The 22695-nt window shown below is 52.6% G+C and overlaps 11 protein-coding genes across 11 annotated transcripts; 5 read left to right on the top strand and 6 right to left on the bottom strand.

The window, feature by feature from the left end:
• Positions 1-654: 654 nt before the first annotated feature.
• On the top strand, positions 655-1449 carry J4E86_007756 (uncharacterized protein; the record flags this gene model as incomplete). The annotated part of the gene is made up of 1 exon (XM_051448272.1): positions 655-1449. The coding sequence occupies one exon, from the start codon at positions 655-657 to the stop codon at positions 1447-1449; it is 795 nt and encodes a 264-aa protein (XP_051300539.1).
• A 1277-nt stretch (positions 1450-2726) lies between these two features.
• On the top strand, positions 2727-3356 carry J4E86_007755 (uncharacterized protein; the record flags this gene model as incomplete). The annotated part of the gene is made up of 1 exon (XM_051448271.1): positions 2727-3356. The coding sequence occupies one exon, from the start codon at positions 2727-2729 to the stop codon at positions 3354-3356; it is 630 nt and encodes a 209-aa protein (XP_051300538.1).
• Positions 3357-3534: 178 nt separating this feature from the next.
• On the bottom strand, positions 3535-5074 carry J4E86_007754 (uncharacterized protein; the record flags this gene model as incomplete). Its single annotated transcript, XM_051448270.1, has 4 exons — positions 3535-3770; positions 3822-4767; positions 4821-5003; positions 5054-5074. The coding sequence occupies 4 exons, from the start codon at positions 5072-5074 to the stop codon at positions 3535-3537; spliced, it is 1386 nt and encodes a 461-aa protein (XP_051300537.1).
• Positions 5075-9502: 4428 nt separating this feature from the next.
• Positions 9503-10717, top strand: J4E86_007753 (uncharacterized protein; the record flags this gene model as incomplete). The annotated part of the gene is made up of 3 exons (XM_051448269.1): positions 9503-9631; positions 9807-10056; positions 10113-10717. The coding sequence occupies 3 exons, from the start codon at positions 9503-9505 to the stop codon at positions 10715-10717; spliced, it is 984 nt and encodes a 327-aa protein (XP_051300536.1).
• Positions 10718-11144: 427 nt separating this feature from the next.
• Positions 11145-11624, top strand: J4E86_007752 (uncharacterized protein; the record flags this gene model as incomplete). Its single annotated transcript, XM_051448268.1, has 1 exon — positions 11145-11624. The coding sequence occupies one exon, from the start codon at positions 11145-11147 to the stop codon at positions 11622-11624; it is 480 nt and encodes a 159-aa protein (XP_051300535.1).
• Positions 11625-11743: 119 nt separating this feature from the next.
• On the bottom strand, positions 11744-12427 carry J4E86_007751 (uncharacterized protein; the record flags this gene model as incomplete). The annotated part of the gene is made up of 2 exons (XM_051448267.1): positions 11744-11977; positions 12032-12427. The coding sequence occupies 2 exons, from the start codon at positions 12425-12427 to the stop codon at positions 11744-11746; spliced, it is 630 nt and encodes a 209-aa protein (XP_051300534.1).
• A 584-nt stretch (positions 12428-13011) lies between these two features.
• On the bottom strand, positions 13012-14764 carry J4E86_007750 (uncharacterized protein; the record flags this gene model as incomplete). Its single annotated transcript, XM_051448266.1, has 4 exons — positions 13012-13260; positions 13309-14315; positions 14370-14658; positions 14714-14764. The coding sequence occupies 4 exons, from the start codon at positions 14762-14764 to the stop codon at positions 13012-13014; spliced, it is 1596 nt and encodes a 531-aa protein (XP_051300533.1).
• A 539-nt stretch (positions 14765-15303) lies between these two features.
• J4E86_007749 (uncharacterized protein) lies at positions 15304-16311 on the top strand (the record flags this gene model as incomplete). The annotated part of the gene is made up of 2 exons (XM_051448265.1): positions 15304-16002; positions 16051-16311. 2 exons carry the CDS (start codon positions 15304-15306, stop codon positions 16309-16311), a joined length of 960 nt encoding a protein of 319 aa, XP_051300532.1.
• Positions 16312-16418: 107 nt separating this feature from the next.
• On the bottom strand, positions 16419-18489 carry J4E86_007748 (uncharacterized protein; the record flags this gene model as incomplete). Its single annotated transcript, XM_051448264.1, has 5 exons — positions 16419-17168; positions 17229-18088; positions 18143-18331; positions 18386-18414; positions 18470-18489. 5 exons carry the CDS (start codon positions 18487-18489, stop codon positions 16419-16421), a joined length of 1848 nt encoding a protein of 615 aa, XP_051300531.1.
• A 372-nt stretch (positions 18490-18861) lies between these two features.
• Positions 18862-20070, bottom strand: J4E86_007747 (uncharacterized protein; the record flags this gene model as incomplete). The annotated part of the gene is made up of 1 exon (XM_051448263.1): positions 18862-20070. One exon carries the CDS (start codon positions 20068-20070, stop codon positions 18862-18864), a length of 1209 nt encoding a protein of 402 aa, XP_051300530.1.
• Positions 20071-21079: 1009 nt separating this feature from the next.
• Positions 21080-22540, bottom strand: J4E86_007746 (uncharacterized protein; the record flags this gene model as incomplete). Its single annotated transcript, XM_051448262.1, has 1 exon — positions 21080-22540. One exon carries the CDS (start codon positions 22538-22540, stop codon positions 21080-21082), a length of 1461 nt encoding a protein of 486 aa, XP_051300529.1.
• Between the last annotated feature and the right edge of the window lie 155 nt (positions 22541-22695).

The following is a 22695-nucleotide window of genomic DNA, read 5'->3' as shown; positions in this document are numbered from 1 at the left end:
TTCGTAGAATCGAGAAGTGAAAGATTTGAGACACCACCGGGTACCCTCGGTGCTGTCGGTAAGGAAGGTAGACAGCCAATTTGTTGTTTTTTGTAAATGGATCATGTAAGTATGATAGAGAGCCAAGCTATATATATGAAGAGAACGGTGGTGATGAGTTATATACCTGAGCAACAATTGGGTCGAGGAACGTAGTGAGAGAAACGACAGCCTTGACCGTATCGGAAGTTCTTGCTTGACCGCCTGGGTAATACCGATACGTCCTTAGAAACAAATTTCATGTATTTGCTTGATGAGACGTCTTGTCTGGACAGGAGGGATGCGCATCGTATCTTTCAAGAAGAGTACGTGCACAGACGACGCAGGAATTGTTCATGATCTTGGAAGAGAATGTTGTAAACAAATGACAAGATTCAGCCGTAGTGATCAGAACAGTTAAATCTATAAGATAACTGCTAGTGGACGCAAAATCGATGGAATCTTGATGTTCGAAGATGATGTTTCGTGGAAGCAGCGCTGACAAGCTTCGCGACATCGTTTGGCATCCGCGCTAAAGTCGCGCTTCCGCATGCGCCTTCCCTGCACGTTACCAACCTCCCGTCCCTTCTCCAACTTGGACACAAAACATCCAGTGCAACAAGCGCATGAAAAGAGATGGCCATGAAAAGGGAGCGCTCACCATCTCCAAAACCCGTAACAGAAATATATCTCTCGTCGGCAATACAAAAGCAGACATCAACGTTCAAAGCCGCGTTCTCTCCTAACCTATCCGCCAAAGCCTTGCAAACACTCCCCGAATTCCGGACTGCCACCCACAAAATCGCAGCATGGAGGAAACCATCACGGCAAAAGTCTTTGATGCCAGAATCCCGCACTTTGTATGATCTTGGCCACGATGATGACGGCGAAAAGTGGGCCGGAGGACGACTCAGCAATGTACTACGAGACACGCAGACCGAGGGCGTTGTAGTAGTTGCGCGCTGGTACGGCGGGCAAAATATCGGTCCTATACGTTTCACGCATATTGAAAACAGCGCCAAGGAAGCGATTTGGAAGTGGAAAGTCGCCGATACGGAGATCAAGAAAGAGCAGGCTACCAAGAAGCAAAGAGTCGACGAAGAAGCTAAGCGGGAAGAGCTGATCAAGAACCTACAGGAAAGGGATTACAACATCTTTGCGCTGAGGAAGTTGTTGAGTCAGAAAAAGGCGCAGTTGCAGGATGAGGAGCCTGCGCCACCGACGCCGCAGAAGATGCAGGATTATGGGAAGATGACTATGGATGCGCTGACGAGGGTGGACAAAGCAAGGGATGCTACGATTGCGTTCATTTTGAAGCAAATCGACAAAATCGATGAGGAGCTTAAGCTTGTGGAAGCGTTGGAGGACGGCACGCAGGGGGCGGAAGAGGAGGGCAAGGCTGGAGAGGAAAAGCCTTCGACGCCAAAGTGATGCGATAGCCATTGCTTTCCTCGGATGCCATCAATCTTCCGATGAAACTGTCTATCGAATGCCATTTTAACTACACCAGATCGGCGAAAGTGTGGAAGAAGCATTCAGGGTTACCTTAAAGTTCCATCTGGCTCTTCAGGAATGGTCTCTGGAACCAATAACAGCTTCCGATGGCGTGGTCACTAAGACAGACCTCCAGCCCGTTTCCAACGCCATGAGAAACATGGGAAATTTCAAATTGCAACGCTGGCTTTGTGTCTACTAGGATAGTAGTTAAAGATATGGCTACAAGACTGGTCGGTCCAGCGCTGGTAGATGCGGTTTGTGACTAAAGAGTGCGGAGCAGCTGAGATACCGATCAGGTAGAAACTCTGTACAAGTGGTTGCGGGTTTGTAAGATAAGTATTTCCTCTTCTGATATAGTACACGTCTCTAGACGCAAATAACGCATACACTGTACATCCAATATACACAAGCGCCCTCGGCTTCTCCAATCTGTCCTAACGCTTGAATATTTCATCAGTACAGCGCCCAATCCCCTCCCACACCAATCCAGTCTTGCACCCTAGTGACTGATGTTCCACCTCCCCTTCTTCAACCTCCGCATAATCATCTTCCGCCCCTTCTTCGTCCTAATCCTGCTCAAAAACCCATGTCTCCTCTTGCGCACCAGATGGCTCGGGTTGTACGTATCACGCGGACCGCACCGTATCTGCATGCTGCCCAGACCAGGATGTGACGAGATTTTGGAGGCGAGGTCCAGCGTCTCGGAGCTTGAGGGGACCAGAGAGGTGGTGCCCGCGGGCGGGAGGGCGTTTGTGCGGGGCAGCATAGGGCGTCGGGGGGTGAGGAGCGATATTTGGCGGGTAGACGAGGGTTGAGATAATCTGGAGGATGGGTTAGAGGTGTGGAGAAGGGGCTTGGAGGGAGGGTAGGTACGAGTGTGGTGGTGCTATGCGTGGTCGGAGGAGTGTGGATGCGCTGGTTGAAGGGCGCGCGACGACCCGTAGGCACCGGAAGGCGTTCATGATGTGTATGTCGACCGCAATTGTCCTCTCTTCGCCCGTTGTATCGTCTCCGTGGCGGCGTGGTCCCGATTTATCGATGCGAGCGTACAGTCTGGCATGCCCGTCGCGAAGTCCGCAGAGCTAACACATTCCTTGTCGTCCGTGCGCAAAAAGTTGGCCGTCGTCCCAAAATCCTAACCAACAACTCGACCATTTCCACGATAGCAACTACCCACCCAACCCTCTATTTCGCGCCCAAATACTGCCAAAATGATGCTCGAAGCACCTCCTCCTCGCCGCCACATCTCCAGCGCGCCCATCTCTCTCGACGCTGCGTCGGCCATCCTCGAAAAGTACCTCTCGAACTCGGAAACGTACCCGCATCTCCACCCCGATGCGACTATCACACCAGAAGGCGTCGCATTCAATGCGCAAGGCGGCGCTATGGGCAACCCAATCATGCACCACTTGCGCCGTGTAGCAGCGGGTTTGCGCGGCGAGTACCAAGAACCAGAACGAGCGCTAGACGAGGAAGACGACCAACAAAACGCAACCACGGATGTCACTGTCAAGACTGGTCGCAAGGGCGGTCTCAAGAAGTCCAGCCAGTTTGCAACGGTTGCCGAGGGAGAATGGCAGGACCTGGCTGAGTATCAGGCTGAACAGGGAGATATCGAGATTGGAGAGATTGGCGACAGGACGAATGTTGTGCAGGAGGGTGGTGAAGAACCCGAGGTACAGTCTACCAAGGGCAAAGACAAGAAGCGGACGAATGCGCAGGTGGAGGAGCAGGGGCCCGCGGGTGGCGCGATAGACAAGGACGCGAGGAAGAGGGCGAAGAAAGAACGAGACCAGCAGAGGAAGAAGGAAAAGGCCGCGAAGGGCAAGTCAAAAGAGTAAAGGTGTCAGATCTCACGATTTGCAAAAGATACATGGTGGGAACGACTCTGACGGACGCCTCGGCCATTGCATTTGGGCTGTATTCTACGAACTTTTCGTCGCACTTGCGACCCTGCGCGGTCAAGTTCCCATGACCTTTTATACCCGATATTGTACAAAATCCGATCGAGATCCACGCCTAGAGTTCCCGATCCGCTGCCTTGATAGGCTTCTCCTCGTCCGCCGCCTTGTCCTCCGAGACCTTCTTGTCGCCAGTCCAGTTCATAGCCTTGAGGCGCTCCGTCAGGATGGGGTGGGAGTGGTGGAAGCTGGAATAGAACCAGTCGGCATCCATGCTTGACAGGTTCTGGATCTGGAGCTTGATCAATGAGGCACCGAGTTCGCGCGCATATCCGAGCTTGACTGCGAAGGCATCTGGGTGTTGTTAGCATTGGCTGAGACATGGATTGGGACCAGGATACATACCGGCTTCGTACTCCATGCTGCGAGTCCAGATGTTGAGGAGGAGCTTGATGATGGAGTCCGTGGGCGACAGAATCTCGTTGAAGAGCATGAAGCCAACGATTGTCGGCTGCTCCCTGTGGAAACCAAAGTCGGCGTAGAGCGAGCGGTTGTCGATGAAGACGGAGAACAGGGCGAACATGTAGAATAGATGCGCCTGGCTAATGAAAAGAAGTCGCGAAGTGTGGTTCATCTTCCAGTGTCCCAGTTCGTGTGCCAGGACAGCCTCAACTTCCTTCTCCGTGCTCTTCTCCAGCAGTGTGTCGTAGATGACAATCTTCTTCTTGCCGATCCAGGGTAGTCCAGTGAAGTATGCGTTGCTGTGGGCGCTGCGCTTGCTGCCGTCGATGACCTGTAGTTCCGAGAGCGGGAAGTTGAGCTTAGACGCAAGCGCCTCGACAGACTCCTTGAGCTTGCCGGGCTTGAGCGGCTCCAGCTTGTTGAACATGGGCACAATGAGGATCGGGTAGATGGTCATGCCAGTGATCTGGATAACCAGCATGAACATCCACAGGTAGTAGAAGAAACCCTGGCCTGTCTTCTTGATGATGGCCAAGAAGGCGCTTCCAATGGGAATACCGAAGGCAATAGCGAGAGCCTGGCCCTTGATCATGTCCGTGAGCCAGAGCTTGACCGTCATCTTGTTGAAGCCAAACTTCTCCTCGAGCACGAAGCTGTGGTAGTAGGAGAAGCCGAGGCCGGTGATCAGATCGATCCACCCCAACATGTACATGAACAAGAGCGACTGGGGAATTTCACCAGAGAAGCGGACGGGCGCATAGCGAGCGACGACGGTGCCGGCGGCGGCCCAGACGAGCGGGTATACGTTGAAGTAGAGGACGGCGAGGGATTTGACCTGGTTGAAGAGAGCGGAGAAGAAGCTGAACTTGGCTTTGGCGCGGCCATATTCCTGTCAAGTCAGCGCTGGTAAGCATGGCGGGGTTGCTGCAATTGTGCGCGTACCTGGGATTTATCGAAGGTCTCCCTTTCAATTTCCTTGTCGAGAGCCTTGGGGACGGTGGTGCGTTGGAGGACACGGTACTGGCGGAAGAGAAGCCAGTTCTCCAGGGCGAACTCTGCGAGCGAGAAGCCGACAACGAGGCGCTTCCATGGAAAGAGCGGCCGGTCGAGCCAGCGGCCCAGGCGCTGCATCATGTCAGTCACGGTAGCCTCAGTTTACTTGTGTGCGCACTAACCTGAAGGATTGCCTGGATCATGGCGGTGGTGGTGAATGTTGGTTGCAGGCAGACGCGCGAGGACAGATCAATGTTCAATGTTCCGCGTCAGCACTCCAGGGCTAGCGCCGGGTAGGGTTCAACCACAGTACGTCACAGGGCTAGGTATTGTTCTTCCCCTTCAATCCTATCTTTCTCTGCGCGCCCTCCCCCAGAACAAATCTTTACCCCTTCTAGTCTTTCTTTCTATGATTTTGTGCCACGATGACACGCTATATCACTTGGCGACAGTCACGGATGCATCCCAAGATGATACGCCTTCACGCGCGCGCGTTTGCTCGACACGTTACTCTACAAGATAATGCCACCTTAGCTCAGGCCTTGCTGTTTACGCCAGCAGGACCAAAATAACATGCGTGAACCACCCTCGCTTAACGGATCTGAATAGAGAAATGAATTCTACATCTATCACTTCAGTCAATCATCACTGTCAGGGAGACTGCAGAAGTAAACGTTCGAGGTGAGCCCCAACGCGCTTGCCTTCGCAGCTGCGCGGTGAGAGGAAGGCGCAAGGCGTGACTGAACGTGATTTCGTTACACTCTGAGCGAGCACCCAAACAAGCAACTGAACATCTAGATCTTCACTGCAACCAAATCCAGTCTCGTCCCGCAGCTACACTAACCCCACGCGCGACTACCACGGTTTCGAACATAGCTCGGTATGAAGCGTCAGAGCAGCATCTTCCGCGCCAAGCGACTGTCGAAAGCCTTTACATCGACACTGACCAGCGTCTTCGAAAAGGCCGAGTCGAGAAAGGGCACCACAACAACAGCGCATCATCTCCTCTCGCCGATAGCCGAACGACACTCAAAGGACAGCTCTAGGCCAGGAAGCGTACAGGAAGATTTCGACTCCGCGATCCCTGCGGAAGCGCCCACCGAGTATTATATAATACAGGAGAACAAGTATCCTGCTCTACGGGCCTTGCGGAGCGATGCAGAGATCGGGGACGGAATATGGAGATGCTGCCACTGTCGTCACGAGAACGTCGTTACGCACTACAAAGGCGCCTTTCCTTTCAAACATCTGTTATGCAGTCGCTGCAACGAGATACTGTGTTCTCAGTGTCACTCATCCGAGATCCTATCACCTCTACCGTACGGCATGATTCAAGCACCACGGCCACGCCTCGATCGCGAAGTTCGTTATTTCCACATCTGCACTACCTGCGGACTGAGTCATCGCGCCGAGATGGAAGGTACGACCTTAGACTTTTACGGTGTCAAGTGTGCGGCTTGCGGGAGCACTTCATACGGTGACTGGCCACGCTATCATATCGGTAACAACGAGCCGTATAGGAGGGATCCGGATGCGAGCTTTGTCAAACTCATCGATGCAAGAGCTGATGATGCGACGAGGCTTACTTTTCGGTGGATCATTGCGAACGAGGATGCGCCATCATCGGGACTGAGTTGCAGGAATCCAGGATGATGTTCACGACTGGCTGAATAGCATTGGAGGAGATGAGAATCCCATCACGTCAATGGCTGCCTTCGTGAGCTTCGATCTGAACCATTACCATACGGATAAGACAGCGATACGTTAAGAGACATGCAAGTGATGTTTACTCTATCTACTGATACTGTTTCAAGTAAGTCGTCTTACTATCACTATCTCATATCTCATTGTGTACTTATAGAGATTACTGATCCATCACATTTCCCGATACTTCGTTATATATGTCAAATCCATCGTCTATATACTTACAGTGATGCGCCGCTGACCATAGTGATGATAGAGTGTAGCAGCAGCACAACTATTTCTTTGTTGCATTGTTTCTTCCATGGCCGGGCATGCAGCCTACCAACAACCCGAATATTTACTCGCTTTCACAACAGCCCAAGATACAATGAGAACAGCCCATTTCACAAAGATTTCCACGCGGAGACTCTCATTAGAGAGAGTCGCAAAGGCTATCAAAGCCGTCAACCCTTTCAGGCTCTCGAAGCGAAGCCTACGTAGACATCTCCACAACGATGTCCACTTCCAATACGACCGTACCGCAGATGGTGTCTGGGCCCCTAGCTGTGGCCACGACATGAAACTATACCATTTCGCAGGACCACATCCCTTCAAGTATGTTAAATGTCATTGCGAACGCATACTGTGTCCCGATGATCGTACCTCCGAGATCTTGACTCCAGTACCCTCACTGAAGTTGGAGGTTTACGAGGAACGTTTCGAAGGCCAGAGGAGGTTAAAAGAGAGCAGATACTGCCAACTGTGTCGAGCATGCGGTCTCACACATCGTGGTAAAATCAGCAAAGGTCGCATTGAATTTCCAACAATGCCATGCGTCTGCGGCCAGATCTCTAGCGAAGAGCCAATGTACTTCTATATTGGCGATAACGCTGCGTATCAGAGCGATGCTGATGCTGTCACGGTAGATGTACGCCTCACGCAAAGACTGGATGCATCCCAACGGTGTAAGAGCAACAGGATTCCTCTCGCCGATTGGGTTCCTTCCTCCCCTGGTGAGATTGAGAAGTTTCGTCTCGCACTCGATAAGGGAGGACCAACTCACGTCCGAGACGTTTCAAAGCCGGAGACCAAGCGTAATAAACGCCCCAAGCGACGAGCAGGTGGATCTACAGCTTATGTGTTGAAGCTAGATTCAGGCCGGGATGTTCGCGCCGATGTCTCGTGGTTTCCAGATTGAGCAGACGGAGCGCGTGATGCTAGATTCGTGCATCCGTTTTCTCGTCCACAGTCATCCTGCTATCGAGCAGCGTCTACTAATATACCTCTCACTCACATCTTCTCTATGTTTCGTGATTGCAAGAAATAAGACGCAACGTGTAGCTCTACACTGCGCGTTGGCCAACATATCTGATATTCGTACATACACAGCTCCCTTGTACATCGGCAACACAGACCTCAGAGTCAGCAGAGACCCAATGCATGACTGCATCCAACAAGATCACTAGACACTGTGAAACACATGGCAAACAACGTCTATTGAAGGCTCGACGGAATCTATATAACCTCATCCGCCACTCCCATCCGGACCTCACAAAAGAGTCTAGAAATATCAAGCAGTAGGAACAGACGGAAGAAAGATGACGAACCGCGAGCGATCCAGTTCATTGGGTGGAGGCGCATTCAAGATAGTGCGCAAACAACAAGGTTGGACAGGCAGTATCTACCATGACGTTGTCCCGAAGTCGCCTGACAAACCTTATGAGCCTGTAGCTGGCTGGCGGAGACACAAGGAAGATGGTGTGTGGCTATGTTGTAAGGGCCACGCTGATAACGAAAACCTTGTAACACATCGTCAAGGCGCGTTCCCGTTCAACCGTCTGGAATGCACAAGGTGCGATCACATCTTTTGCCCGGAATGTTCCAGCTCGGCGGTCCTTAAACGAGTTCAATCATCACATCTGGATGCGTTCCAGGAGCCCTCTTCAGCGACCGCTGGATTGGTCCCCTATTGTCGACTATGCCGCGCGTGCGGGAGGACGCAGCGGGGTGTCGTGAAGAAGGGTCGTCTCGAATTTGCTATTTCTTGTCCGTGCGGTAAAGCTACCGTGTACGACGACGAACGCATAGACTTCTTCATCGGCTCAAATGAGAAGTACCAAGAGGACAAGGAAGGTGTCACTGTACAGTTGAGAATCGATCATCGCCTTGGCGCTCATCAACGTGTTAAGAGGGAACGGCGTGTAGAGTTCGATGACCAGACTTCGCAGGGCCCTGTCCAGCCGCCAAAAGTCACCGTATCTAAAGAGACCCGCAAAGCACCTGATCAAGCGATGAACGCAGGCCCGCGTCAATCCACGAGAACGGATGTACCGAAAAGGCGTCGTGGGGGACCTCAACTGACGGTGAATACCAAAGAGTGGCATAAACATCAGCCGTGGCCTGAGAATACGAGGTTCAAAACACTGCCGGACGGCGGATTTATTATGCACTCAGATGTTGAGGACTCTGGTCTATCGCCATCAAGTATTGCCTGTAATTCGGAGACGTCTTTACTGCGGTAAGATGACTGATATGTCCTGCGCCCTGGTTTCTATACATCCCTATCACCGTCAAGCATTCGCTGCAATTCGGATTACTCAGTAGAGCACGACAATGGCTTGTACATCTGGCGCCCTGGTTTGTCAGCCTAGTGTCTCTTTCGGCGAAATGCTTACTGTTCGGGTTTGAGACAGTACTTATGTCAGACCTGTCTCTCTCCATCACAAAATCTAATGCGAATGATCTGATCTCACTAAACCTTCGAGTGCTCGTTGTGAACTTGTGTCTCGTTTGTTGAGTTATCTAATAATGAAGTGTCGTCATATTTATCGTTGTTTGTAGTCAGAGATTTCCGTCGCCATGGTGAAGGCAGAGACAACAACAAGAGCAAAGTCGCGCCGTAACCACCACCTCAGCTAACACTACCAACCGCACAGAAACCAATTATCATGTCTAAAATACCACGACAGTTGTTGCTGCCCGGAGGCAAGCGGGTGATCGACGAACGATATGCCGAACATCGACACCGCTTGATCGGTATGCTGAGAGACTACCTGGATGGTTTGAGAGCGAGCCCGGTAACCTCACCCGGGTTCCGTATCCATCGCGCCTCCCGCATGCTTCAGTGTAAAGTAGCTATCACGAATAGCTCTTAGGATGTCTTGCTAACTTATTACTAGTATGTAGCTCCCTTGCTATGCTTTGCTAACGCGGTGCTGAGACATCTTACTATTTGTGCTAACAGCTTGATAGCAGATCTTCTACGCCTGCCGCGAAGTTACATGGAGCCGGTTCTGCGCCAAAATCTCCCTTCCAACATTCTATGACGGCCTTACCATCATCACAGACGACCCTAAGAAGCTCGGACGGAAGAACGGCTGGTTTGCAGACTTTCCGCAGCAGTACTTCGTTGGCAATCCTGAGGCCAAGAGCAAGGTGCTGGTGATTTCGCCGTGTCACGACATTGGCGTTCTGAAGAAGCTCATTGAGCAGCTGTTCGCAGGTAAGACCCAAGGATCATTTAGATCAGACGGCGAAAGTTAACCAGTAGACAACCAGGCCTCGATGTAGACATCGACGAAGTCAAAGTCCGCCTCAAGACGCCCAAAGAAAAAGCCATCACAGCTACGGACGAGCCTTTCGATTTCGAAAACCCAAACCCTACTGTGTACATCCACTGGTGCATGCGCGTCACCCACCGACCCACGGGAAAACAGACGTCGCTCGATATCTCCGGCGTGCAGTACGGAATGATTCAGGGCGACATGCCTTGGCAGCCGCACACCGATATCTTTGTCGACGAGGTCCAGGCCATCAAACCGCTGGGTACACTTGCGAAGTACGCAGATGAAGTTTCACAAACCAAGGGTACGGAGGGATTGCGATTCGAAGTTGCGGCGAGTGCAATGAAGGCGTGGCACGAGACTGTGGATGCGGCGATGGAGCGCAAAGGGTTGACATGGGCGGATGTACTAGGCAAGGAAGAAGAAGCCTTCCAGCGACATACGAAGAAGATCTTGAGCGTGGGCACAAAGGCTATGCAGAAGTATGCGGCGGAGACGAAGCTGACGAAGAAGAGGCTTAAGGCGGAGAGGTATGAGCAGAGGCATGAAGATTGGTTGATGGGAGAGCTCAAGGAGCTGGAGAAGCTGTATTTGGAATAGGGTAGGGAGTGCGCTTCTGAGCTCTGTGGGTTGACGCGACCTCGGGAGAAGATAAGTTGGGGTTGCACGAGTCCGAGAATCACATCGCAGCATGCCAGTAGATGGTGGCAATGCGACTGCCCAGGTGATAGCTCGACCAGAGTTCATGACTACTGCGGTTAGCAAACAAATACTACCCCCTTATAATGTCTGTGTTGAAAGCGTTCCACGTCGAGAGGAAGGGAAACTGTGTTCAGACGCACAATCACATGTTGTGCATGACTCGGGCGTGTGACGTACGGTTCCGGACCGGCTGCGCCACACTCCCGGTGGCAAACCACCCTCCCCTTAAGACATACCTCTCGTCTCCACACTCTCCACCTCCAGCACCTAAACCATACACCTACATACACATACACATACACACACAAACCTTCAGACCGCAATCATGGACGAAGACCTCATCGCATTCGGCATCGTCATGCTGCTCTTCCTCTCCTTCCCCTTCCTCACGGTCCTCAGCATCACCGGCTGCGTCGCCTACTCGCGCACCAAGACCTGGGACAAGGCGCGCAACCAGCGTGCAGTCAGCCTCGAGTCCTCCAACGGAGAAACCAACCGCTTAGTCTCTGACGAGGCTGACGAAGAGTCCGACTTCTATGACACCGACGAGGAGGAGGAGCACACCAAGGCCAAGGCGGAAGAGGAGGCCGACAAGTACCTTACCTTCAACCAGAAGTTCCGCAAGGAGTTCAAGAAGGTCTGGTCGGGCAAGGGCAAGGGCGACATCCTGAAGCAGAAGGAGCGCGAGGAGCGCAGGAAGCTGGCCAAGGCGGTGGCAAGGGAGATGGACCGCAGGGAGAGGAGGAAGGCGAGGGCTGCTGCCAAGGCACAGTCTGAAGACTTGCCGGCATACACCAAGGCGTAGTAGGACTACGTCAGTCCGTTCTTCTCACGGAGCAGCAAGAAGTGTTGTGATGCGATGATGGAGACGGACACCTTTCTCTCTTGGCCCTTAAATTGATACCCCAAATTAAACAAATTACCTCAGCATTTCTTCCACGACAGATTTAGTATCTGGCCGAACCCAGCATCCACCGAGCTCCCCTGCACGTAACCGTTTTTGTTCGACGTACCCGAATCCACCGTCGCAGAGAGACTAATCTGAATCCGCGCATCCTTCTTCTGGCACACCGACGCCTCTGTATCTGATATCTCACCGTCCTTGTGCAAAAGGAAGTCTTCCTCGAATGGCCCTGTTACAGTCTTGTGAATATTGCCCTATCCTTCAAGTCAGTACCTCTAACAACACTTTCAGTCGCCAAAACCACGTACCTTGCCCTTCATATCCACGCCATTCACATCAATCCACTTCCACCGGCTAACCAAACTAGCCTCAACCCCCTTCTCAATATACACATAGCCTCGGAAATCGGCCGAGCTAACATCGAACGCCCACCCCGGCGAGTTCATGCCTATATTCACTCTGCAGAAGGCGCGTGTCTTTGCAGTCCCTGCTTTTGGTCCGTCCGAAGCGGCGAAGTTGTCGAAGATGATGGTTAAGGCGGAGTTGTCGGAGGCGAGCATGACGCTGGCATCGCCGGGCCTGCAGCCACTTCCATCGAGGTCGATGTCTAGGCTTGTTAGGGAGACAGCGCCTTTGGGTGGGAGGGCGGCTGCGGCGAGTGTGGTGAAGAGAGCGAGTAAGAACGCGAGGATGGGTGACGGCATGGTGTGTTGAGACTACGGAGAGGAAGATCTTAGACTGGAAACTTGCACGTCTTATGCTCTTCTTCAACCATCCTTTTCCTGCATAGTAGACCAAATACCGCCTTTTCTTGCCGTGATCGTGGCACTTCGACATCAATTCTTCGGTTGCGGCTGATGGTGCCGTCAGGTCAGATCCCAATATGTAGTACCATGCTGCAATTGGCATTACACTTGCCTACATATAGGAGCTATATCTAACGAGCCGCTAGGATCGCAGTCAAAACGGGTTAGGTCAGGGCTCAGCCTGGGTTTCAATGACCCGACAGACTGTTCGAAAGTAAGGCAGGATTTAGCCTATGTGACACGCGCTTCCCACGATATAAGTCAACGCGCATCGTATATTGCTTACGTTGCACGAACCGAAACGACAATTGCTGGTCTCATAGACTGTTTTGAAAATCGATAGACCGGGCTGTATAGTTGTGTTGGGAAAGAAGCGCGAGGGGAATTATACTTCACTCATTACGTACAGAAAATGACTTGAGCGGCTGCCGTAGACGTACAACGCTCGGAATACATGGATATCACTAAAACACTTCTTACAATTAAACAGCCTCAGTCCGTTGCACAGGCGCCTTCTCATGGTGCTCACTCTCGTAATCTGCGTTCTTCCCATCTGCCTGCACAATGAACTCTTCGCGCTTCTCGAAACTAAACAACTGATCCATCTGATCCATGCGCAGTCCTTTCGTGTCGTGGATGAAGAAGAAGGCGTAAATACTAGCGCAAATAAGCGCGGTGGCGAAGAAGACGTATACGCCCCATTCCATCGAGGTGTACATTTGCGGCAAGGCCTAGAACAAGATTAGTATATCTATTACGTGCGATCGATAGGTGCTTACCTTGGTGACTACCAGAGTCCATATCCATACGGATGCTGCTGCCCATGGTCCCGATATAGAGCGCATAGATGCGGGGAAGATTTCGCTAGAGATGATCCAGGGAAGGCCGTTCGCACCGAATGACCAGGCGGCACCAAAAATCATGATCATGGCTGTTGCAGCTTTGCCACCAGCGACTGTGGACTCGGACATGGGCTCGCCCACTGTTGGCTTTCCGAGTGCGATGTAGACGGCGAGGTAGTACTGGCAGAAAGCACAGATCAAGGAAGAGATGATCCAAGGCCACTTCCGCCCAAACATGTCGATGAACCAGGTGAAGAAGATGATGGAACCTCCAGCTTTGATTATTCCGTAGATACCGGTCCAGAGAGTTACGTCGGACAATCCGATGGATGTAAAGATGGTTGGAGAGTAGTAGTTGATTGCAGCGGCACCACTCCAAGCTTGCCACATGAACATGAGGAATACCAAGAGGAATCTGTTTCGCATTCCTGGCATGGCTCCTTCGCGTGCTGCGGCTTTGATCGTTGTGAGGAAGCTAGCATGCGCCTCGCCATGTAGAAGTGCGGCACGCTCTTTCGCAATCTCATTTCGCACGTATTGAACATCCTGGGCAATGTATGGATGGTCTTCGGGTAGGTTACGGAAGTAGCTCCACGACTTCAAGGCCTCAGCCTCGCGACCGCGTTTCAGCAGCCAGGTAGGAGACTCCTTCAGAACCGGTATCATGAGAGCTAGCAGTCCAGCAGGGATGAGCTGAACAGCCATCGGCACTCTCCAAGCGATGGATTTCGATCGGTCCATATTGTGTACAATGCCGTAGTTGATCCAGAATCCGATAACGGCACCCGTTTGGTAGAAAGATTCGAAGAACCCAGTGAGGCGTCCACGAATAGCAGGAGGCGAGATCTCGGCGATGTAGATGGGCGACACAGCGGCTATTCCTCCTACACCCATGCCAGTGAAGAATCGGCCGGCGAGGACAAGACTCAATTGGTTCTTGGGGACTAAAGTGCACTATTAGTACTGGCACATGGATGAGGTTAATGAAGCATGCTTACCAGTGCACATGATCGCGCCAACGATGAAGATGGCATCGGAGATGATGACTGTCGCACGGCGACCAAGGAGCTCAAGGAATGGGTACATAAGCAGCGCTCCTACGAGTCCTCCAGCCGAATATATGGAGGTGATGTTGCTGGTGATCTCGTTCTTGTTCGATGCATTGATGCCAAAGTCTCGTTGGAAGGACTCCTGGGCAATGGTAGTGCCGATAAAGGCAGAGTCGTAACCATAAGCCAAAACGCCCATTGAGATCACGAGCGCGGCCATGTAGACCCTCCAGTTGTACTATAGACTACATTAGCACCTTATCATCTCACCATCGCTCAGCACAAGAACTTACAACTTCCGGAGGCGTTGGCCTGTCTTCGGGGGCGCGAGCAAAACCACCCATGATGACTATTCACCAGAACAAACAATGTTCAAGTTACCGGACGGGTGTTGAAGCTGCAAAGTTCTGCAGTAGTCTTGATGCCGATCCCAAACCTGGGGCTCCCACGTTCTTTTGAACCAAACGCGCTTCCCCACAAAACACCCAGGCCATTCCGGGACGGAGAAGCAGGTTGCCACATCCGACCACGACCTTCCCCAGTGGAGTCTCCAGAGATGGCGCACCCTCGTCGCGTGGGTTCGGTGGCGTGGTGTGGGAGCTCGTGGGCCTAGTGCAGCCGACACGCGAAGCTGGCGATGCGAGCGTCGGCAGCCCAACGTCACCGTCGCGGTCGTAGCCGACGGCGAATCGCGCGCCTTGAGAGCCGATGGAACATCCACACGTCTCCACGCCGAAGCGCGTCTTCTCGCATGCTCCATCGTACTACCGGAACGCGTCGCGCAGTCGTGGATGCCAAAATGCGGCGGTTTCGCTCTGCTGCAGAGATGTCCTCCATATTCAGTTCCCCTCTGTATCTGCTCATCTCTTGACATCCTCACAAAATGCCTTCCGCAAACGGCACAACAACATACTCCTTCCCACCAGGAATTCATGTCCCCTCATTGACCTGGTTCAAGAATGACACCACGCAAGAGATCGATTGGGATGTCCAAGAAAAGCATTTCGAGTTCTTGATTTCCAACGGCCTGCACGGCATCGTCATCGCAGGAACAAATGGCGAAGCAGCAACATTATCATCAGCTGAGAAGACGCAACTCGTCCAAACCGCTCGCAAGACGGCACAGCGCCTTGGTCGCGGAGACCTACCCATCACAATTGGAGGCGTAGCAGGCTGCACGCGCGACGCGATACAGCAGACCACCGAGGCAGAGGAAGCAGGCGCATCATACTACCTCGCACTGGTACCCTCCTACTTCCACTTCTCCATGAACCAAGATGCCATCGTAGCCTATTTCCAGGAACTAGCCGACGCATCCCCCGTCCCCATCGTCCTGTACAACTTCCCCAACGTCGTAGCCGGCCTCGACATCAACTCCGAGATGCTGGATATCCTCGGCAAGCACAAGAACATTGTAGCCGTCAAGCTCACGTGCGGAGGCATCGCAAAGGTTGCGAGGATTAGTGCTGCGTTCGACAAGTCGGAGTTTGTGGCGCTGGCCGGTCAGAGCGACTGGCTTGTACCCGCGCTGAGTGTGGGTGGAATCGGCACCATTACTGGTGTCGCGAACTTGTACCCCAAGGTATGTACTATCGCCAAAGTGTTGCGTGTATGGAAGCTAACAGATCAGTCCTGCATACACTTGTTCAATCTCTACCAATCAGGCAAGCACGACGAAGCATCAGCCCTCCAGATCAAGCTCTCGGTCACAGAATGGGGTTTCGGAAAGGGTGGCATCAATGGCACCAAGTACGTCGTTGCGCATAAGAGAGGATACCCGGAGAGCAGTGCGGACTGCCGTAGGCCTTACCCACGATACATAGATGAGGAGAAGAGGAAATGGGTTGTGAACCAGGTGTCAGGTCTTGATGAGCTGGAAGCATCGTTATAGAATGCTGCTTCGCAATGAAATATTGAGACGTTAAAGTGTTTCCCTTCGGGCATCTGCAGTTTTCGTGGCGCCGACAAAGCCCTTATCTCAATCGTTGTGTTGTCACCTCAAAACGCCCATTGCTCTCGAAGATCCCTCAAGACGCCATCCGTCCTCCACCCTATTAGTCTCTGCAACTGTTCCAGATACTCCACACAAGCCTGCTGCTCCCTTGGATCAATAATATAAGCTCCGCACGCACTCAAAATGTGACTACCCTGGAACATAGCATTACCACAATGACTATTACTCACACCATACCCTATGGTTATCCTCATATGTTTGCGAACAGCCGCGTCGGTAGATTTCCTAGCCCGAACACCTGCCAGCCCGACTAATGATGCATTAGGCGAGTATATCGTGAGCAGTATCTTGCAGAGATGGTAGTACTGTAGTCCGACTGCCACGATGCCCTGTGGACAGAGCAGTTCAGGCCAGCTTCCCTCAAACTTGTCGCCCGCATCGGGTTCGACGTGAAAGGCAGAGAAAGTCCAGGGCTTCGTGCGCTCCCATTCCTCGACTTCATCGTTCAATTCTTTCCATGTTTCGCGGCTGATGTTTTCGCTGCCATTGTTGGTGCCTCCGAAGACAGTTTGCAGGACGACGGCGAACAGGAATATGATGCGATTCGCCCAGCTTTCGTCGTCGAATTCGCTGAAGACAGCTGAGTGGCGGTAGTTGTCGAGGCTTAGGTTGAGGGGTTTTTGGGTTGTGAGGGAGACGTAGATGTGTTGGCGGAGAGAAACCCAGGATGCTGATTCGCGGAGGCCACCGTCTGCGGCGAAGGAGGAGATACTGTTTAGTATACGGGCGGTACCCTGTGATCATCATGTGGTCAGGAAAAATACACAGTCAAGCTCAAGGGCGAGAGAACGTACGAGGTGGTGGCAGTGTTCGTCGGCATCGCCCATCTCTTCGTGAAGCCGAAGCAGGATAACGGCTATGAGGAAGTTCTCATCCCAATGTGCCAGCGGGTCCTCAAGTGCTACGATTAGCGCCTGTAAGCACTGATCTACATAAAGCTGCGACACGTCTTCTACGGCCTTGCCCATCAGCCAGGAGTGTCTTGCAGCAACACCCAGTATGCCATTGAGAATGACGGGGAAGTGGGCTGCGCGTTTTGGTACCTCAGTAGCAAAGTGCCGCCGTGAGTCACACACATCGATCCACGAGGTGCAAAAGAAGAGGTAATGATGGAGGAGACGGGCTTCGTGTGCGTTGTTCACGGGCCACCTGAGTGTTGGCGCTGAGGAAGGACTGAATGCTGTGGAGTTATAAGGAGAGTGATTATTGTTGATCGATCCGAAAGGACTCTTCTTCGATAGACTCGGGGACTGTGACAGACGTTGAAGTGATCCGGGGCTTGCTTGCCAGTTTGTGTTCACTATTTGACTTATTGAAGACACGGCGCGAATGCTTTGCGGCGCACTATTACTGGTACAGGTCGTGATACCGATTAGAGACGGTGGGACCTGAGTGTTCAGGACCTCGTGGATGGAAGGCAACTCGCTAGTGTCGTTGAACTCCGAGGTTGGAAGGTCCACGAACGAGGTTATGTCACCGTACGTCGACGCCAGTTGGCTTTCGCTAGACACTCTGTTCAAATTTGAGTTTTGCCGGCGGGCTTTTGATGCAACGTCGAGAGTGTTGGGCGTGCTTTCGGGATTCGCTTCGCTTTCCGGCCCAGCTTCGTACTCTTCTTCGTCACCGCTGTCCTTGTTCGGCTCAACAAAGTGCACTACACCACGTTTCATCAGCGATTATCGCTATTTATGAATTGTTTTCTACGCACATGAGCTTGGAATATCAACCCACTGCTGTCCCACTTGGAACTCAAGGGACTGTTCAGCGGATCCTATGTCTTCGCCGGCGTTGAACTTGACCGCCGTAACAGGTCGGAAGCGAAAAGCATTGCCGCGAATGCATGGCTTTTTGCGCTCGGTGCAGTATTTGCATTTTTCCGAGTCACGCAGCTTCACGCCTATAAATTCCTACATTAAGCGTTTGGATGGCATTGGATTGTAAGAGCCCGTACATTTGATGTGACGCTCACGACAAGCTTTGCTGTTCAGGAATCAGCAAAGTTCTACATGCGGGCAATCCCGCGGCTTTGACTAACCATCCGCTTCTCTGTCTCATGGTGAGGTCGGAGGCCCGAGGACTGTGAACGATGGAGTTGCTACGTTGAGCCGGGAAATCGATCCCATCTTGTCGGTTTTCCTTTCGGGTCACTTACCCCGCCCGCTTCGCATGCAACGTCCTAAGTCTGGAAGCTTGCGGGGCATCTTCCGATGGAGGAAAGCTTGGAACGTAATGCGCAGTTTGATTGGTACTGGTCTTAGCCGGAAATGACAGGTATACGCGCATTGACCTGTAAATGGCAAGGCTTCCCGTATTCTCTCGCGCCGAGATCGTCCCTGGATACCTGCACAAAACTAACAGAATTGCGACTGACACTCGGCCGCATGTTTCTGGTGAGCTTCAACGTGCGTGTTGGAGCTTGACTGAACATTACACGATTGCGAAATGGTTTGATGATGCGAAATACTCCTGGCTGACCAAACGCACGTCGACTCTTCGCTTACCTTCATCCTGCCGTCGTTGCACTTCTTCCAACAGGTCTGCGGTAGCTTTTGCGTTGGTAGCGATGCTCTCGAGACTGCGAATGGCTTCAATGATCCATCTTCGTTCCTCCAAGTCGTCTTCTTCGCACCCCCACATCATCAGTGGCCACAAGACATTGACCGGCAGCGACTCGTCTGCCTGCGCCATCAGATGTGTCAGACGCTTTATGTTCATTATGGCATTTATAACATCCTTGGTTTTTGGGTACTGCACGTATGCAACGCGATGTAAGTGTATGAACGATGCGTAGTAGTTTGCGAGATAGGTCCGGAAACTCCGTGTGAGTGCGCCTGCTAAGTTTTTGGCTATGTGTTTTTCGGTGAGGTTTCCAGCAACCGCATGATCCATCAATGCTGGTCGCTGGCCGTAAAGTGCATGTAGATCCTTGGAGATCTGTGCTGCGATGGCCATCACTTCAGTCTCATCCTGAACCGTGCCGCGTGTACGACGCCACGGGTCAATGCGTGTGATGCGACCGGCGAAGGACTGCACCTTCTGATAGAACATGATACCGGGATGATATAACACATCAAACAGAATTTCTTCGATTTCGGTGTCCGACGTGTCCGGATCTGACCCAGCATTGGCCGCAGGCGACGCATCAAAGATGGTCTCGTCTGTGTCAGCCAAGAAGAGACCTTCTCCACCTGCTGTTGACACAGCGCGCGCGTCAAGTAGGCGCATCCATGAGATGATTCGACGTTCCGGTGCCGAGAAGGTGGTCTTGCTGACACTCTTTATAAGTGTATAGGCCTCGCGTAGGTTCGTGTGGGCTCGTGGCAGCATTTCCGTAAGAAGATCGGTATAGGTAAGCAGGAAAAGGGCAGCGAGCATGTGTCTGAGGTCACTGTCCTCGACTACTCGCGTCTTTGCTAGGCAATTCGCTACCTGTCTGGATGCGGTATCATACAAAGGCCTCCAGTCTGCCTTGGCCATGTCGTTGCCCAGCCCACTGCGCTGCATCTGCATCGCGGCGAAAGCCATGATGGCACTCTTGACGATGGGTGACTCTGCAGCCAGAGTGGCAAAGAATGCCCGGGTAGATGCCCATTTGGGACCAATTTCCACCGGTGTCAGGATGGGTGGCATGAGCATCTGGAGGAATGTGTGCAAGAGGTAATCTTCGTTCGGTCCATTCGACGCGCCCTCGGTAGAGAACGGCGAGGTCGAAGCTGGATCAGGCTGGTGAAGTCTACGCTCTGGCAGCTCATGCACTTCATTGCTTGCAGAAGACGTTACTCCCAGGGTCTGACTTGAAGATCTATGAGTCGGCCGGGACTGGTGGATGGACTGCGAAACCGGGTCCGAGTGTGTTGCTACGCTCGCGAAAGACCCGGTGTCAGTTGGCCATGAGCTGGGACTCAACAGCATAGCTTCGTCCCAGGTGCCCAAGCTCAATGGCCCAGATAGGTCAAAACCAAACCCGTACCCTTCCAAGGGTAGTGGACCAGAAAAGAAGGGCTGGTGCTGGCCAGTGTTGAAGGAATGGGATGGATTGGTAGTGCTACGAGCCGGCGTGCGGTTCCAAGTGCAATCGAGATTCAGTCTTTCGCAGTGTCCACATCTGGGCCTCTGCTCATTACATCGCACTTTCCGCCTCCTATGTCGATGAGCGTTGGTGGAGAGTAACGAAGAATTTCCGCGTACCTGCACGCATTGCAGCCGTTTTTTGACCGCGCAGGGCGAGGCTGGGCTGGCGAGGATTCAGACACGGGCGCCGAAGGCACCAAAGGTGGCTGAGTTGGTACTGGCGGCTGCGACATAAGCGATGATGGTTTCTCGATTCGCTCTCGATTCGAGATGGAGATGAATCTGATTGCGATGACTAGGGTATGTAGAACCGTTTATGTATGCTGCACAGCGGAGTAATAGTATGTGTGTGGGGGCCAATCAGCTCAGGCGCTATCTCGGTGTTTATGCGCGGGTGGAGCAAAGGAACGGTCGCGGCGCACGCCTGATCGAGATTTGCGCATCGTCACTGTGACACCTGGGCACTAAATACACTCAGTAATATGGGCTTCTCCGTTGCGATGCGGACTGTTTGCGATAACCTGTTGCATTTGACGATTTCCGCAGATCTATGAAGCTCCAAACACCTCTACTCTTACCTGGCCGATGTCCGCTTCCGTCGCCAAATTTTCACAGGCATCTCCCCTAGGATCCAGTTCATCGTCTCCAGCCGCTGAAGCTCCCAATTCGGACTACTCAGCGCAAAATCATACCGCCTCAACACACTCGCCAAAACCACAGTCTGCTCTAGGTACGAGATGTTGCGTCCGATGCATCCTCTTGCACCCGCCGAGAAGGCCAGGAAGTAGGGCTGCAAGGCCTTGCCTTCTTCACCCAACCAGCGCTCCGGTATAAACTTGTCGGCCTGCGGGAACACAGATTCCTGCCGATGCGCAACATATGCAGACATGGCGACGGAGACTCCGCCCGGAATGTAGTCACCCAGGATGTTGACGCCCTCGGCTGGCGTCTGTCGCGGGAGTCCATGGGGTGTTGGTGGGAAGAGCCGGAGCGATTCGTCGAGGCATGCACGGAGATATGGAAGGTGTTTTACCCTGTCATAAGCGACGACTCCATCGCCTTCCTCCTCATCGTCTTCCAGTGCCGAATCGATCTCTTGCACTAACTTCATCTTGATATCTGGGTGCTTGATCAATTGGTACATGACATTGGCCATCGCAATCGCTGTCGTAGCTGATCCGGCGTTCATCATGATGCTCACTTCCGCGATGATCTCGCCCCATTCCAGATTGTTTGGATGGCCGTTCTTGTCTTCCATCAGCGTTTGGAAGAAGTCGTCGAGCTTCTCCCCTGCCCTGTACCGCTCCAGGCGCTTGTGAGCGAGTTGAACTGGTACGCCCTCCCATTCGTTTGCATAGTCGCTCATGCGCTTGTAGAAGGGGATGACGTTCGAGAGTTTGTTGATGAGCGGATACCAATCGTATGGCCAGATCAACAATGACTGTTTCCGAGCTGTGTTGTAAAGTGCTGGTCTGAAATCACATTCATATGTTGAGCCGTCTGTCCTCCGTCCAGTAACCCTGTCGTGGCCCCGATCGAGGAATCCAAGCTTGTCGGAAAGTCCAATATCGGCGATAGCGTCTAGTGTGAAGAAGTTTGTCCACTTCCGATAGTCGAGATTCACATCCTCAGGCTTCGGTAGCTGTCCAGGAGGCAATGGTGAGGTGCAACACTCGTCAAAGTGCTTTAGTAGCTTCTGCGTCTTGTCGGCCACCTTGTGCTCCCAGCCCTCCAGATTCTTGATTGCATACGCAGAGCTCATCAACTTCCTCTTCCGCGCATGATCATGCTTGTCGATGGCATCGGCAAGATGGTAATGCGAGCCTGCAGTGACAACGTACGATCCGTCCTTGGTACAGGGAGTGTTATGGCCGTAGATGTCTTTCACGGCTCGAAGGTCGCCGTACGAGAGGAAGTTGGGGCCCACACGGATTACTGGATGCTTTCGATGTAGTTTCTCAAGGTAGGTGGACCGCGCTCCGCCGTGCGCAAGCACCATGAACGGGATCGAAGATATGCCCGAGAGCGGGTGCATGTTTGGGTAACGCCGAAGACCTGAGATGTCAGTCGATATTATTATTGTACTTGATGGCTGACATACCATTCACATCGCGGAAGTAAACGACTACAGGATAGATAACAAAGTAGAAAAGAGCGCACGCGCCTAGCGCAGCAGCATACGGAATGGAA

The sequence above is a fragment of the Alternaria arbusti genome (assembly GCF_024043155.1).
Source record: "Alternaria arbusti strain BMP 1465 chromosome Unknown scaffold_11, whole genome shotgun sequence".
Taxonomy (NCBI): domain Eukaryota; kingdom Fungi; phylum Ascomycota; class Dothideomycetes; order Pleosporales; family Pleosporaceae; genus Alternaria; species Alternaria arbusti.
This window is presented reverse-complemented; position numbering and strand designations above follow the sequence as displayed.